Source organism: Anastrepha obliqua, chromosome 1 (genome assembly GCF_027943255.1).
Source record: "Anastrepha obliqua isolate idAnaObli1 chromosome 1, idAnaObli1_1.0, whole genome shotgun sequence".
Taxonomy (NCBI): Eukaryota; Metazoa; Arthropoda; class Insecta; order Diptera; family Tephritidae; genus Anastrepha; species Anastrepha obliqua.
Genome location: NC_072892.1, coordinates 75,553,058 through 75,568,142, shown reverse-complemented (window position 1 = coordinate 75,568,142; position 15,085 = coordinate 75,553,058). Strand labels below are relative to the sequence as shown.

At 35.4% G+C, this 15,085-nt stretch overlaps 1 protein-coding gene across 2 annotated transcripts in view; it reads right to left on the bottom strand.

Moving 5' to 3' along the window:
- LOC129245765 (equilibrative nucleoside transporter 1-like) overlaps positions 1 to 15,085 on the bottom strand; it is a 53,797-nt gene that overhangs the window by 22,548 nt on the left and 16,164 nt on the right. For both annotated transcript variants that reach the window (XM_054884148.1, XM_054884156.1), the window contains exons 2-5: positions 11,125 to 11,234; positions 10,922 to 11,064; positions 10,703 to 10,848; positions 3,191 to 3,423 (exon numbers count right to left, since the gene is read on the bottom strand). In XM_054884148.1, the coding sequence (XP_054740123.1) occupies positions 3,191 to 3,423; positions 10,703 to 10,848; positions 10,922 to 11,064; positions 11,125 to 11,226 (624 nt within the window). In that variant the 5' untranslated portion in view covers positions 11,227 to 11,234. The remainder of the gene's footprint in view (positions 1 to 3,190; positions 3,424 to 10,702; positions 10,849 to 10,921; positions 11,065 to 11,124; positions 11,235 to 15,085) is intronic.

Below are 15,085 nucleotides of genomic sequence, written 5' to 3'. Positions count from 1 at the left end.
GGATTGGAGAAATACACCCACTTTTCATCACCCGTAACTATTTGATGCAAAAAAGATTTCCTTTTGAACCGGGAGAGCAGCATTTCATAAGTGGTTTTTCGATGTCCGCAAATCGTAGTTTGAAGACACGAAATTCGACATTTTTAAGAGCGACAAAAATGCGTTGTTGTATGAAACGTAACAAACAATGAACAGAATATTGCTGACAGATGACAGATGAAAAAACAAGACATTTGGAAAGGTTTAAAAATACTCCTAGCGACATCTATGGACTAATAGCTGGAAGTCTCATTTCATAGGTTTATACTGGTAGTCTCGCGAGAGCGGTGCAGCTGCTGAGATTATTCTACCTCATCCACCATCCGCCGATAGAGTCCCGTGTGGATGCCTACAAAATTTGAGAGCTGAGTTTTTGTCATCCGCACAATATCCTGGATCGGAGTCCAAACGTGGGCAGAAGGATTTCGCGACCTTACACGTTCGTGTACTTGCCCAGCGCTCGCTGAGTTGGTGGAAAGCCCAGGAGTAGAGCGCAGGTTGTCAGAGTAAATATTTACCGTCTTTGATTGCGGCCACCTCTGCATGGAGCCGGAATTTGAGTTTGATGGAGAGCTCTTTGCAGAATACCCCTCCTCCAACCCTACCGTCAAACTTCGAGCCATCCATGAACAGGTTAACCAGGCCCTGTCCCCAGGTGTTGCCCTCGGTCCACTCCTCCCTTGATGGAATATGGGTGGAGAAAGTTACGTTTGGACTAAGCGAGAGTACACACTGATCCGTCGACGGGGGGATGAACTCAACGTTTCTGAGGATGACATTTTACAGTTTTTCTTTGAAAAAGGGGAAATTGCAAGCCATTGAAATTCTGAATGGTGTTTATGGGCCCGATATTGTAATAGCTAATTAATTGCAATTTTGGTTTCGTCGATTCCGTTCAGCCCCTTTTGATCTTAAAAAAACAATGTCCATAAAATCACAGAAGTAATCGAAGTCGGCCGACATGTTAGTAGTCGTAGCATCGCCCAGCAGTTAAAAATCGACTATAAAACAGTTTGCGCAAAAATTTTACACAAAAATGAAGGGTTTATTTTTCCCAAACTAATATCGTATATATGTAAATCATTTATTTATTCAGCCAACCTAATGTTGGCGTCTGGGGACTGGGAAGGTCAGTCCAATACTGTGACGCCATTTTCTTGTTTTGTTGTTTCTCAATGTGTTTTTCTGAGAGCGGTGGTTTTGATGATGTGGAGCGGTAGGATATGTTCGCCTCCTTCAGTCGATGTTCAATGGTGTTGACACTCACATCTATTCCCTTTTTAGCAAGAACTGATCGTGCTTGGCGTAGTCACAAGGAAGGGTCCCGCTTAAAAAGTTGGACGATCACTTTAGTCTGCTTTTTTGTCATCACTCGCTTCAAGCCGCGCTCGGAAAAGTCATCAACATTTTTGTACATCTTATACCGCTGATTCTACATCACAACAAACTTTTTTTGATTTTTTAATTACTTTTGCAGCCGCGGCGTAAGATAATTTCGGCCCTTTCGAATGCGTGCCTAAAAATACGGCCTCAAAACGCTTCGCGTATTTCTTACTCATTTTTGTTTGGTTGAGTTTACGGGAAAGTTTCGAACGACACTAACATGAGTTAGCACTGGCGTCGTAGTCCCCCCTTGAGTGGGACTATTATGCAGCAAAAAGCAGAACGAAATATATCTTGAAGTTACAAGAAAAAACGGTTATTTTCTTCTGGCACAAACTGCAAAAATAAATATAAGTCTGAAAAAAACACTTTTCTCTAAAAGCTCTGGGTAGCAGATTCTAATTTTAAGCTTCAGGTGATCTAGCAGCAATATATTTAAAGAAAATTCTAAGTGTAATAAATTTTCAATTGATTTTGCTCACGGACATCGTAAAATGTAGCTGTTTACAATATTCTTCATAATAGACATTATGGATTCGCCAAACGTTAGCAAGGGACCAATCGATGAAGCAACTGGTATAAGTAAAGATATGTTGATCGCACTGAAAAAGAGCTACCAAAAATTACATTTGTTTAGGCACTTAATGAGTATTAGTAAGTCCACGTTCAAACATGGAAAAATGTGTTGCTTGAACCTATTACTTGTGATACTCGTGTTCTGTCAATTCCCTTTGTGTTCTCTTTATTATTAGTGCTGTTGTTGGCTGTAGACTAAAAAATAACAATTCCAAGTTGTGTGAAGCAACAAAAGTTTCCCTGTATGCACGTGGTCTAATGAAACTGGCCTAATAGCAAAAAAGAGAGATTTATCAGCATTGAAAATAGTGAATTATGCCAGTTTATGAGGTATAACCATGTTCGCTAGTGGCAAATCTTGCTGGATAACATTGTTGTTGCTTTCACATGCCAACTTTACGTCAAACTAGCAAAGCCCAAACATAGCGATCAGAGAACTTTCGCATCGAAGGCGCCTAATATGGTATGTAATCAAAAGCAAAGATTGCGCTATTCGCCACTTCTCTAACTAACTTAACGAAAAATTTGCATGCGAAAGCAACAACAAAGTTTTCGAGTAAGATTCTTCGCTAGCGAGTATGGTTATACCTCATTAAACTGGTATAACTTACTATCCTACAAACACATGTAATAAGGGCCGTAGAGAGCATATCCGGGCCCCGGGGGAAAATTGCAAATGCGGGCCCTTTCCAATAATGTCTAATTCATATAAATACATATAATCTCGAGTCCGGGCCCCTCTGAGAACTCCGGGCCCGGGTGAAAAAGTACCCGATCTATTTTTTACATTTATAATTTAATTTAATTCCAATATGATGTGACCCATGGTTCCAAAATTGTGGCTTACACATGGTGTCAAATTTCTGGAAGACTGACGGACCTACTTTTATATAAATATGTATATAACTAATTATCATTGGCAATACTGATATATTTAATTGAGGAATTAAATGTTAATCCTGTTTTTGTCCTGTGTTTTAAATAAGGGAAAACGATTCGATTAGGTAACCGATTTTCAAGCCTGATGTTTCAGCCAGCTGTTATTTTGACCAAAGTATACAGATACATTTCTATAAATATTGTACATTTAGCCAAGTCATATAATTTTAGCCGTGTATATAAAAAAAAAGATTAAGATTTTATTGTTAAAACATAAATTATAAAAGCATTTTTCATTGAGTGAGGAACTTACATTTAACGGCAGAGCAAAAAATGTGTCAAAACAAGCAAGTAAAACAACCATAGCTGTGATGAAATAATAAATCGCTGCAGTCCGTTTCGATGAAAATATAGAATTGCTTACTATACTTAGTATAGAAACAAATAATCCACAAATATTAGATCCCAACACTACAGCGCCAGTGTATTTAAATGGATGTGTAGCAACCATCCCATAAATAGTGTTTTGATAAACACCTCCGGCCACTGGAAATAAATAAAACATGTTATTAAAACTTAGCTATAACAGGTTTTGACTTTCAGCTTAATTTTAACGTTCATTGTAATCAAGGCTAAATATTCTAAAATATATTTCGTCAAAATACTACCTAACACATACAAGTTGCTTGATGCAAACAACAAACCATCTTGGATCGATCATATTACAGAAAATAATATCACACTTTTTTCCATTTGAATTTCATAACAACACTCCAATAAATGGCGCTGCACAAATAATTGCTGATGCTGCATATTTACTCGAACTCTTCAAGTTCCAGTCAAGCAAATGTAGAAATAAAATCTTAAGTAGAATTCAACTATTACCGACAGCTCCAACTGTAAAGAACTAGAATTAAACTACGGGTTTTTTGTATTTAATAAAGTATTCTTTTATTTACCCAATAAATGTTACATAAAATAATCTTCTATGTATTTACTCCATAAATGTTACAGGCGACGAGGATGGGATACTAAGTAAATTTTTAGCGATAGTTAAGGATAGAGATTTTACTCTTGAAAATAATTGTAGAATTATTTTTGAGGTTTACGGGAACTTTATTCCTATACATATACAAGTATATGATTTCTCTATAGAAAACGATTTATTTAAATATAATGGATTAAAAGGATGGAGTGAAAAAAATTAATAAACTTAATTTCCGAAGGGTTGTTAAAATGGGCAGCCAAATAATAAGGGCGAAATCGCCTTCTCTAACTAGCTCCGAGGGGCAATACGAGTACGGGCGCTCAAAGCTTTATATGGGAGGTTTCTGGGGGGGAAAGTCGGAGTCGACTTCGAGCATTGTCCCAGAACCGCTTAGGTACGGCTGGAGGGGGGCACCAGCAAGGGGAACTGATGCAGGATTGCGGTCTCTCAATAAATCCGCTTATTTACGAGGAAATATAAAATACCTAGAGTCTTTCTCCCCTCAAAAGCGGGGTACAGGATCATTGTATTACGTGCGCCACTAGTTCCCGCTCGGCCTCAGCCTCACGTTGCCAAACCCGTTAAAACCTACTGGAAACACTGAAATGGGAAATCGTACCCCACCCGCCATATTTCCCAGATATTGCGCCGTCCGATTATCACCTGTTCCGCTCGATGGCACATGGTCTAGCTGACCAGCAGTTCCATTCATATGAAGACATCAAAAAATGGCTTGATCCATGGATAGCCTCAAACGATTAACAGTTTTACCGCGACGGTATACGAGATCTACCAGAAAGATGGGAAAAAGTAGTAGCCAGCGATAGGCAAAACTTTCAATGATTCACTTGTAACCATTTTTTCAGAATAAAGTTGTATTTTCATCAAAAAAAAAAACAAAAACAGCGAGAACTTAGTTGCGCACCTAATACACCCCGCTAGGTCCGAGCGGAACTTTTCTATTCACATTCTCTTAACGGAAGATGGAGGCAGGGCATGGCAAACATGTTTACGGATGGCGAGGACCTCCCCATCATGCTCAAATTTAGGCTTCCGGACTACCTGTAGTGGTTGCTTGATTCTACAATTACTGTAAATATCTACTCCGACAGCCGAACGGCTATTAGGACCTTGGGCGCGTTGTTTATGCATTCGAAATTATTCGTGGAATGTCTGGCTTCTCTCTCGATTGCATCCGAATATTTTGATATTAGGTTCATTTGGCTTCCCGGTCACAGTGGCATAGAGGGAAACTGCTGGGTTGATGAGCCAGATATCATCACGAGAACTGCACTGAACTGGAACAGGAAGGGAGCAGAGGTCGCGGTCGGCCAAAAATCACTTGGCGAAGGTCGATGTTGCGCGAGCTAGCAGATGCCGATGCGCAAAAACAACAGCCCAGAACCAGCCGATTTTAAGGCAAAAAGTCAAACTGGTGTGTTATGCCAGTCGGGCTATGAATGTCCATGAAAGCTTTAGTATGGGCTATTAAGAACATGGTCTTTAGATGCAGGTTTTTGGTCTTGACAGATCACCAACTATTAAAATGGCTATATTCATTAAAGGAACCGAATGAGCGAATAATTCGTTGGAAGATCTCATTAGGCGAGTTCGAAGTTGGTATTGATTACGTAAAGAGCAAAGATAATAAGGTAGCTGACTTCTTAAGCAGGATAGAAAATCGCGTAGATAGTTCTGTAGAACAAAATAATTTTGATTTAGGACCCATTTCTCAAGATTTTGACGAAGAAGCGATGATCGACAAAAATTTTACAATAAGTTAAGGCTTCGCAAATAAATACAATATAAAACGCAAATTCGACTTGTAAATAGGAGAAGTTCGGAACTTCTATTTGAGGAAATATATAAATTCATATAGGTATGTTTAGGTAAGGGTTTTAGGAAATGGCCACTATTTAAAATAGTTATATACTCACAAAATTAAAAAAAAGAACAGTTAGTATACAATCAACAAAAACAATGCAATTCAGGGAAAGTTTGAAACTTTTTAGTAATGATAACCAGTTAAAATGCATAAAGTGTTGCAAATTATCAACCGACTTGACCAATGAAGAACAATTTCTAGAAATTATAGAGAGAATAAGGAGGAAATTAAAAATATGTATATAATTTTATCCAAATTTGATCCGATATATTAACTGATATGTGCATTAATAATACTGTACAGTACCTCGCTGGATGTTGGACCAAACCAATTTTTTTAAAACATTGAGTCTTAAGTAAAAAAAGGAATTTCTCCGATTTTCGAAGACAGCCCTCAAATTTGAGATATGAGCCTTCGAAGCTCGAAATTAGGGCTTTAATAAAAATTAGTTAAAATAAATGTATGCATATAACTAAAACAAGGAAAAATATGGTCGTGATCTACTTCTTCCAATTATTTAGGGGTCAAAGATCAGATCTTCAAAAAACTAAAAACCTTATATTTTAAAAACTTTTCAACCAATTAAAAAAAAATGGTGCTGTAAATGATAAAATACTCTTTCATTTAAATTAAAACTCTATACTTTGTACATAAAAATTTGCAGAAAAAAATTTTTAAATAAAAAAAATCCGCGTTTCTAATAAAAATAAAAATAAATAAATTTAACACAAAAGTCATTACTAATTAGTAATAGTATTGAAGACTTTATTTACTGGGTCCGGCACTCGAAGTGTAATCAACTTCAGACCGCTCGCGCAGCTGATGCCCGTGCATGGCATCCAAAGTCACCAGACGCGAATCCGATGGATTATCCTCTTTGGGCCATTCTGGAGAGCAAGGTCCGAACTAAAAAAATCGCCAGTTTCGAGGCGCTGAAAAAAGCCTCTGTCCGCGAGTGGGTCAAAATACCTGCAACGCACATTCGAGCAGCTTGCGAGTGCCGGACCCTGTGTATAAAAAAGAAAATTTACTTTAATATACAACTTGCAAAACACGTAGTGATATTATTTTTTATATGCCATATACTTCTGTTGCATATAAAGTTTTGACATTTTATAAATCAGAAAAACTCAACCAATTTCCATCAAAATTTCCAACTTTTTAAAGAGCTTTTTTAAAATGCTTTTGGGTATGCAGTTTTCTATTTTTTTAAGTCATGACATGTATGGCGGTTATGGACATCCCTTTAGATAAACTAAAATTTTATGAGTTTTTACCTTTATCGTTTATTGATGAAACTATTTTCAAATATACATCCCGTGATTATCTAAGCTTCCACAATTCACTTTTATAATTTAAATTAGATGAATTATTGTCCGACTTGCGTATTCACAGTTGTTTTTTTATATTTTAAATCAATAATACATGCATTTTGCATTAATAATATTCCTTTAAAAAAGAAGTGCTGCTATAAGTCACCTTGGCATAATAAGCAAATTAATTAATTAATTAAATTTAAAAATCTTAAAAATAAATGCCTCAAAAAATTCTAAGCAACTAGTAAGCACTCATTTTTTGTAAAATACAACTATTTTCAAAAGAAATTTAAGTCCTTCGATAATCTACTTTTCAAGAACTATATTCTTAGCCTTGAGTGGAACATCAAAGCTATTCCAAAGTCGTTTTGGAATTTTGTCAAAGCTAAAAAGTCGAGTTCGAGTATACCTGCTTCGGTTGTGATGATGATAAATTTGTAAATACACCTGCTGAAGCAGATACCTTATTTACAGACTTCAGGCGCCCGCTTACCTTTCCTCCAAGAAATCTTCATTTATAAATTTTGGCTATTTGCACATCTCATCTGATGACATTTTCTAGAGGATGCTTTATCTCAAGTTTTTTTTTAACATTTTTTCATCTGTTAAGGACTCAAAGCTTAAACTCGACTAGGCGCATGAAATCGAGTGTGTCTTTGAATATTAAAAAATGTTTTCATCTATCATTTTCGAGGCGTCAATACATTTTTAACGCATCCTGCACCATTTTTGATAATGTACCACAAGGTGTAACAGTCTTGGAGTTTTATTCGCTACGCAATTTTCCTTCAGTGGTCACATTAATTTTATTCTTTCAAAATCGTACTCAGTTCTGTCTTCATTCGTCGCAATGCATCTGAACTTTCTGATCCGTACACCTATAAATTGATGGTTACGGCTCTTGTTCGTTCTCACTTAGAGTACGCTGTTATCATTTGGAGACCTTACGACCAACTTTTTATAGATAATAGAGTGTTCAAAAAATATATCTTAAGCAGGCATTACGTTCCTTACGGTTAGAGACCTCTGTTACATCCTGTAATTCTCGACAAAATCTAATTAATCTAGAATCTGTACAAAATAGAAGAACAGTCCTTTCACCACTTTCGTTTATTTTCAGTGTTATTAATAGCATCGTTGACTGTCCAGTTCTACTTGAGCGGATAGGCTTAATGTTCCCAAAGGAGTCTTCGCAATGTTTAATTTCGCTTTATCTAAATCTAATTTTGTAAAAATGTTAAATTTAGTTGCTTAATATTGTATTTATATTGATTGATAATATTTTAGTCGGTAGCCCCTCGGCAGACAATGGCAAACCTCCGAGTGTATTTCTGTCATGAAAAAGCTTCTCATAAAAATATCTGCCGTTCGGAGACGGCTTGAAACTGTAATCCCCTCCATTTGTGGAACAACATCAAGACGCACACCACAAATAGGAGGAGGAGCTCGGCCAAACACCCAAAAACAGGGAGTATGCGCCAATTATATATATATATAATATTTTAGTCACCAAATTTGACTTGTTTTTCATTACTGTAAGGTAATTGATATTGTCCATTATTAAATAAATAAATAATATAACCGTAGAAATATTTGATGATTTCTACTCATTACACAGTACACTGTTGTCAGTATGTAAGTACCCGGTTCATAACAAATTGCAGGAACTCCAAACGTCGGTTGATCAACTTCTTTCTTCCTCTATTTTTTAAAACTATTATAGCAGGTCATACGTATCATGCTGGGTACCAAAAACTCTGCTTTTATGATATATAGATATAATTGGCGCCCTTTTTGGGTGTTTGGCCGAGCTAGTCCTCCTATTTGTGGCGTGCGTCTTGATGTTGTTCCGAACGGCAGATATTTTTATGAGGAGCTTTTTCATGGCAGAAATACACTCGGAGGTTTGCCATAGTCTGCCGAGGGGCGACCGCTATTAGAAAAATGTTTTTCTTAATTTTGGTGTTTCACCGAGATTCGAGCCTACGTTCTCTCTGTGAATTCCGAATGGTAGTCATGCACCAACTCATTCGGCTACGGCTTTTATGATTGCTTGATCAAAATATTGCTTATAGATTGTTTCAACAATTGGAGTTATATTTAGCAAACTTGTTTTTATATTAAATGTTGCGCAAATAAATCAGAAGTTCCATGTGGTTGCTGTAGCAGCATAAACATTCCCCATACATATATGGCGAATGCTGCGGAAGTGACAGTCCTTGGCCGGATATAACTGTCGTGGGAACGTTCCATCGCAGGCTTAGCTTACCTCACAGTCTTGACCGGACATTTGTTAGTTCGAAAGAAATAGCATAAGTTTACGTGAATTCGCCGTGCTATATACCGTTTTTAATCTCTTTTACTCACTTCTAAATCCCGGTATATATGATGATCTGGATTTTTAAGAAAGCAAAGTGTTCATAAGTAAGAATCCACATTTTTAAAAACACCATCTGTTTGGATTTTACCATAACAAGGATATTGAAGTAAAGGTTTCTTTTGTTTTATATGAAAAGTTGTTTCTGTTTTATATTAAAAAAAACGCTCAATAGTATTACTAATTAGTAATTTCTTTTTTGTTAAATTTTTTGTTTATAAAAGGTATATACTATTTAAATAGATGCAATAAGTGGATCACGTCCATATTTTTGCTTGTTTAAGTTATTTCCACACATTTATTTCAAAACATTTTTTACTAAAGCCCCTATTTCGAACTTCGGCTCATATCTCGAAATTAGAGGCTAACTTCGAAAATCGGAGAAATTACTCTTTTACTTATAACGCAACCTTAGTCCAATACCCAGAAACAAAGTCGATTTTGCCTTGTAGTGTTATTATTAACATTGTTCACCCCACAAATGTACATATGATATAATAATATTCTTTTTATGACATTTAGTATTATTTTATTTGTTAATATGAAAATATTACATTCACTTTTATACAACATAGTAAATGAATTGAACACAAGCTTGACTTTAGTGTTAATATGTTTGCTTTTAGTAAACGATAAGTAAATAATAAAAAAAAAATACAAATGCAGAAATTAATTAAAAAGTGAAATAAAATGCGATAATTCGTAAAGCAAATGTAATGCTTTTTTCCGATTGAAAATTATAATTCGATTGCAAATGGTGACATTATACACTAAGAGGGTTAGAGCTAGGGATCTAAACTGGTGATGGAGTACCTAAGAAAATTTAACGCACTTGGCAGGACTCAACTCGGATTCTCTAAGGATTGTTAACTATTGCGGTAACATTGGTATTGAAGGAAATGAGATTGCTTACAAACTCGCATCTTATATATATGTTAGGTTCGGAGCCCTTCTACAGCTAGGGAACTAAAATGGGGCAATTAACCAAGTTTATAGCACTCCAGAGCATTTTTGGGTTCTTACAATCATTGCACGAGTTTGCGTCAGAACAAATTTAGAATTTTCATGGCAGTTTTTCTTAAACCAAAAAAAAAACTTGAAAATCTGCAAATTTGGCACAGTACAGAACGAAATTAGAAGATACATTCTAGAGCATTAACCTAAACCGATGAAAAAATGCAAAATAATAATGGGATAATGAATGGCACGAGTACGAATAAATAAAATCAAAATATAAAAAAACATGGCATAAAACTTACTATTTAAGAGAACAACAGTGACCATAGTTGTCCAGAAAAAGATCCCAGGCCAATTTGATGAGTCCACCATAGCCAAAATAACCGTTAATATGAAAAGAGCTAGTTCTAATAGTATGCTGAAAACAATTCGCTTTGTCAAATCGCCTCTGAAAAATATAGAATATTAGTTGAAAACTATGTTAAATTCTTAATTAATTTTAAAATTTTGTTTAAATTTACCCTAAATTAACGAATATGTTCAACCAATTGAATACTACATTAGGAATTTGGGCTGCGAAGTTATGGTATTGAAGAAAGTTTGAAGCATATGTCGTGGAACTGGTTGAGTTTGTATTATCGCTTAGTTTATAGTCTACAAAGTACTGCAGAAGAATTAAAATTATTAAGTAAACACTAGCATTTCATAGTATTTCCCTACTTACACTTTTCGCAGTTATGAACATGTTCCACGGCATCAAAGTCCCAATGCCATGCACAACAAAAATGAGCAAAACAAAATTCCATTTGTCCTTTGGTGGTTCCATCGCTAGAGCTATGAAAATTTATTAAAAAATTTGTTAGTTTAATCAAAGCGTAGTAATGGAAGCATATATGGGTTTATAATTTATGTGAACTAATACTGGGCTAACGTGACTTAGTAAAAATAATTAAGGGAGAATGGGGAGTTGTGAGACGGGTTTTGTTTTTAGACCCGTATTACTCAAAATCTTAATATTCTGCATATGTCAACGATGGAATCTTTAGTCAACGAATACTGGAAGCTATTGGTATGGCCTATTTAACAAAACTACAATTTTCCTTAAAATTAAAATTGTATATAATAATATAAAATATAATACAAAATACAAAAATGTGGGGAGTTGTGAGACACCATGGTTTAAATCAATAAAAATGACTTATTTTAGTTGTTAGTTCTTTATTAAGATGAAAAATAAAAAAGAAAAGACAATTGTTATAAAAAAGTGTATAAAAAATGCAATGCCATCAATCTGATGATTCGCAGTGAGAACATGTATAATAACCAGTTCGTAAATTGGCACACTTTAGGTGCATAGCTCGATCGCATACATTGCAATGAATGGAGTTGTTTCTGCTTAACTTTTTCGGCATTGCACCTTTGCAGATGATGCAAAAATCTTCTTCTTCTTCAAACAATGCATGAATATTGCGAGGTACTTATGAAAGATGCGTTAAAACGTCGAAAAAATGGTGTCTCACAACTCCCCACATTTGTTGTCTTACAACTCCCCAAATCGTTTTTTTTATAAACACATCGAACGTTCATGCCCAAGTGAATGTGTAAATTCAAAGCTAATAGGACAATTAATAATTTGTATATACAGTGCCAGCTCGATAATCCGAAGGTGTGTAATCCGAATTATCCAGTAATCCGAATTGAATTTATGACGCATTGCGTGCTCTATAGTCCGCATTCGTTGCAAGCTCGCTAAACCGAATTTTTGTTTTTTTATTTTTGAGTCTGTTTTTTTGCAAAACCATGAACGGAATTTTATAACTAACGGGACATTATTGAAATACAGAGCCTTCTATGTATGTAAGTGTGTATTTATCTTGTTGCGAATAGTTTAGTTGTGATATTAGTCGCGAAAACATCAATTTAAATAACATGGCAAAAAAACGTGCACATAAAACACTGTCATTAGCTGATAAGCTTAAAATAATAGAAGAAGTAAATCGTGGACAATCAGGAAAAGTTTTAGCAAAGAAATTTGGTGTAGGAGCTTCAACAATTTGCGACATAAAAAGAAATGCTGAAAATATTAAAAGGTAAAAAACCTGTGTAAAAAATGTATTCTGTAAATATTACTGTACATACATATGTATTTATTCTTTTATAAGATTTGCTGAGAATTCTGATGCCAAACTTTTAAAACAGCGCAAGACACTCAAATCGGGAGAGAATGAAGAATTAGAGATTAAGTTGTATGCTTGGTTTGAAGAGAAGCGGTCACGGCATCAAACCATTTCAGCAGAAATTTTACGACAAAAAGCTAAATCACTTCATCAAAAAATGTATCCGAATCAATCATTTCACGCTAGTGACGGATGGTTGCAAAATTTTAAGAAGCGATTTTCTGTGCGAACTTTGAAAATATGCGGCGAATCCTTATCTGCTAGACCTGATCTTGTACCTGATTTTCAAAATAAGCTCTGTGACATTATCGAGACTGAAAATCTGATTAACGACCAAGTTTACAATGCTGATGAGTCTGGACTCTTTTGGAAAATGTTTCCAGAAAAAACTTTATGCATTGTAAAGAAAAGTCTGCTCCTGGTACCAAAATAAGCAAAGAGAGAATCACCTTCTTGTGCTGTGCTAACAAATCTGGAACTCACAAGCTTAACATTGCTGTGGTTGGGAAATCAAAAAATCCACGTCCGTTTAAAAAACAAATATTACGCATCGAAAAATGCATGGATGACAACATATATTTTTACTGAATGGTTTTTTAAATCGTTTATACCACAGGTAAAAGACTATCAAATTGAAAATAATTTGCCCAAAAAAGCTTTATTGTTACTGGATAATGCGAAGTGTCATGGAGAGCCGCTGGTATCTGAATGTGGGCAATATAAAACTATGTTTTTACCCCCAAATTGTACTAGTATTATTCAACCCATGGATCAGAACGCGATACGACTAACTAAGCTGTTTTACAAAAAAGATCTCTTGTGTGAACTGGTAAGCTCTGTAGCGGATGATTCAGACATTTTTTTTGAAACAATTCAGTTTAAAGGACGCTTGTGAATTGCTTAAACGATCTTGGGACAGGGTGGCCAATTCTTCTATAAAGTCTTGTTGGAAGCATATTCATTCTCAGAGGTGGGCTTCAGATGATAACATCCCTCTATCATTGTTACAACAAGAGTTGCCAGAGAATTATCGTGTTGAAGAAACAGAAGAATTTCGCACAATAACCAACTTATTTCACCGCAACAATGACGTGCCTATTTCTGAAGATGAAGTTCTTAGCTGGATTATGAACTCTGACAATACTTCGTGTAGTAGTTCAAAGTCAGACACAGACAATGTGGAACCAGAGCCTTTAATTACGAAACACGTTAAAAATCGTGAAGCTCTGCAGGCCTTAAATATTTCAATAGATTGGGCAAAGGAACCAGGTCTGCAATCAGATTACATATTAATGCTAAAAGAATTGCGGAACAAGGCTTTAGAAGCATGTGCACTGAAAGACAAGCAAACCTACATCACTAATTATCTACGTTAAAAAAAAACGTAATATGTAAATACATACATATGTACATATGTATTTATAAAAATCTTTAATTTTTTCATTGTTGATTAATAAAAATAAAATAAATTTGTTTTTAAATCCTGGCTTTTGTTTTATTTTCGAATATAGTGAATTATAAGCATAATAACAGCACATCCAGTAATCCGAATATCTCGTTAATCCGAATCAGGGTCTGCAATCATTAATTCGGATTAGCGAGCTGGCACTGTATTAACATTTGCAATTTGCTTCAGCAACTGATCGAATGTATCGCAAAACAAATGATGAAAAAAACTTACCGAGAAATTCCAAAACACAGTAACTGGAGAGACGCGTCGAATGCGTGTAAATATGACCAATGCTAGCTGAAAAGTGAGATCGTATCGAGAACACTTGTTGACACTTAAAATCGAATGTAAACAAATGAATAATGTCGAAAGGTAACAATGTCTCACAACTCCCTGTGTCTCACAACTCCCCATTTTCCCCTACTTATATATATATAGTTATAGTTATATATAACTTCATAAAACTATAAGGCCTTCGGGATATTCGGGAAAAGTTCATCCAAAAATCTCTTCAACACAAAAACTAGCCAAATTTCTACAATAGATTCTGGCAGAAAAGAAATATACGTGCAAAGGAAACTACGTGATCAGACAAGTGATTATGGTAAGTAGGTAGGTATGTTAGATGGCAAGAGTACCACGGGTACACTACAAGTACTCGTAGCACTAGAGCGCCAAAATTTATCTTTTTCATCTCTTTTGCGAAAATGTATAAAAAAATTGTAATAGGGGGTTATGAAATGTATCACAGATATTTGTTATGAAATCCCATTTAAATCTATTTGTTAAGAGAAAGCTTGAAATTCAGCTTGAACGCCAGAAATTAGTTAAAACGTACTGTTTTTCTCTCCCGCCAATAAGTTAAGCGTGCTTCAGGACGCCATGTGGAAACATTACACGGGTGAAACACAAATTGCGAAAATAAATTACCGAAAGGTTTAAAGAGATGATCGGAAAATGTTGTTTCAAGACTACGCACTTCGACTTTGTTGCATTTCTTTCTTTGCAGTTCTGAAAGGCAATTGGCAAAACAAAATTGAGTGTCTAATAGAATTGTG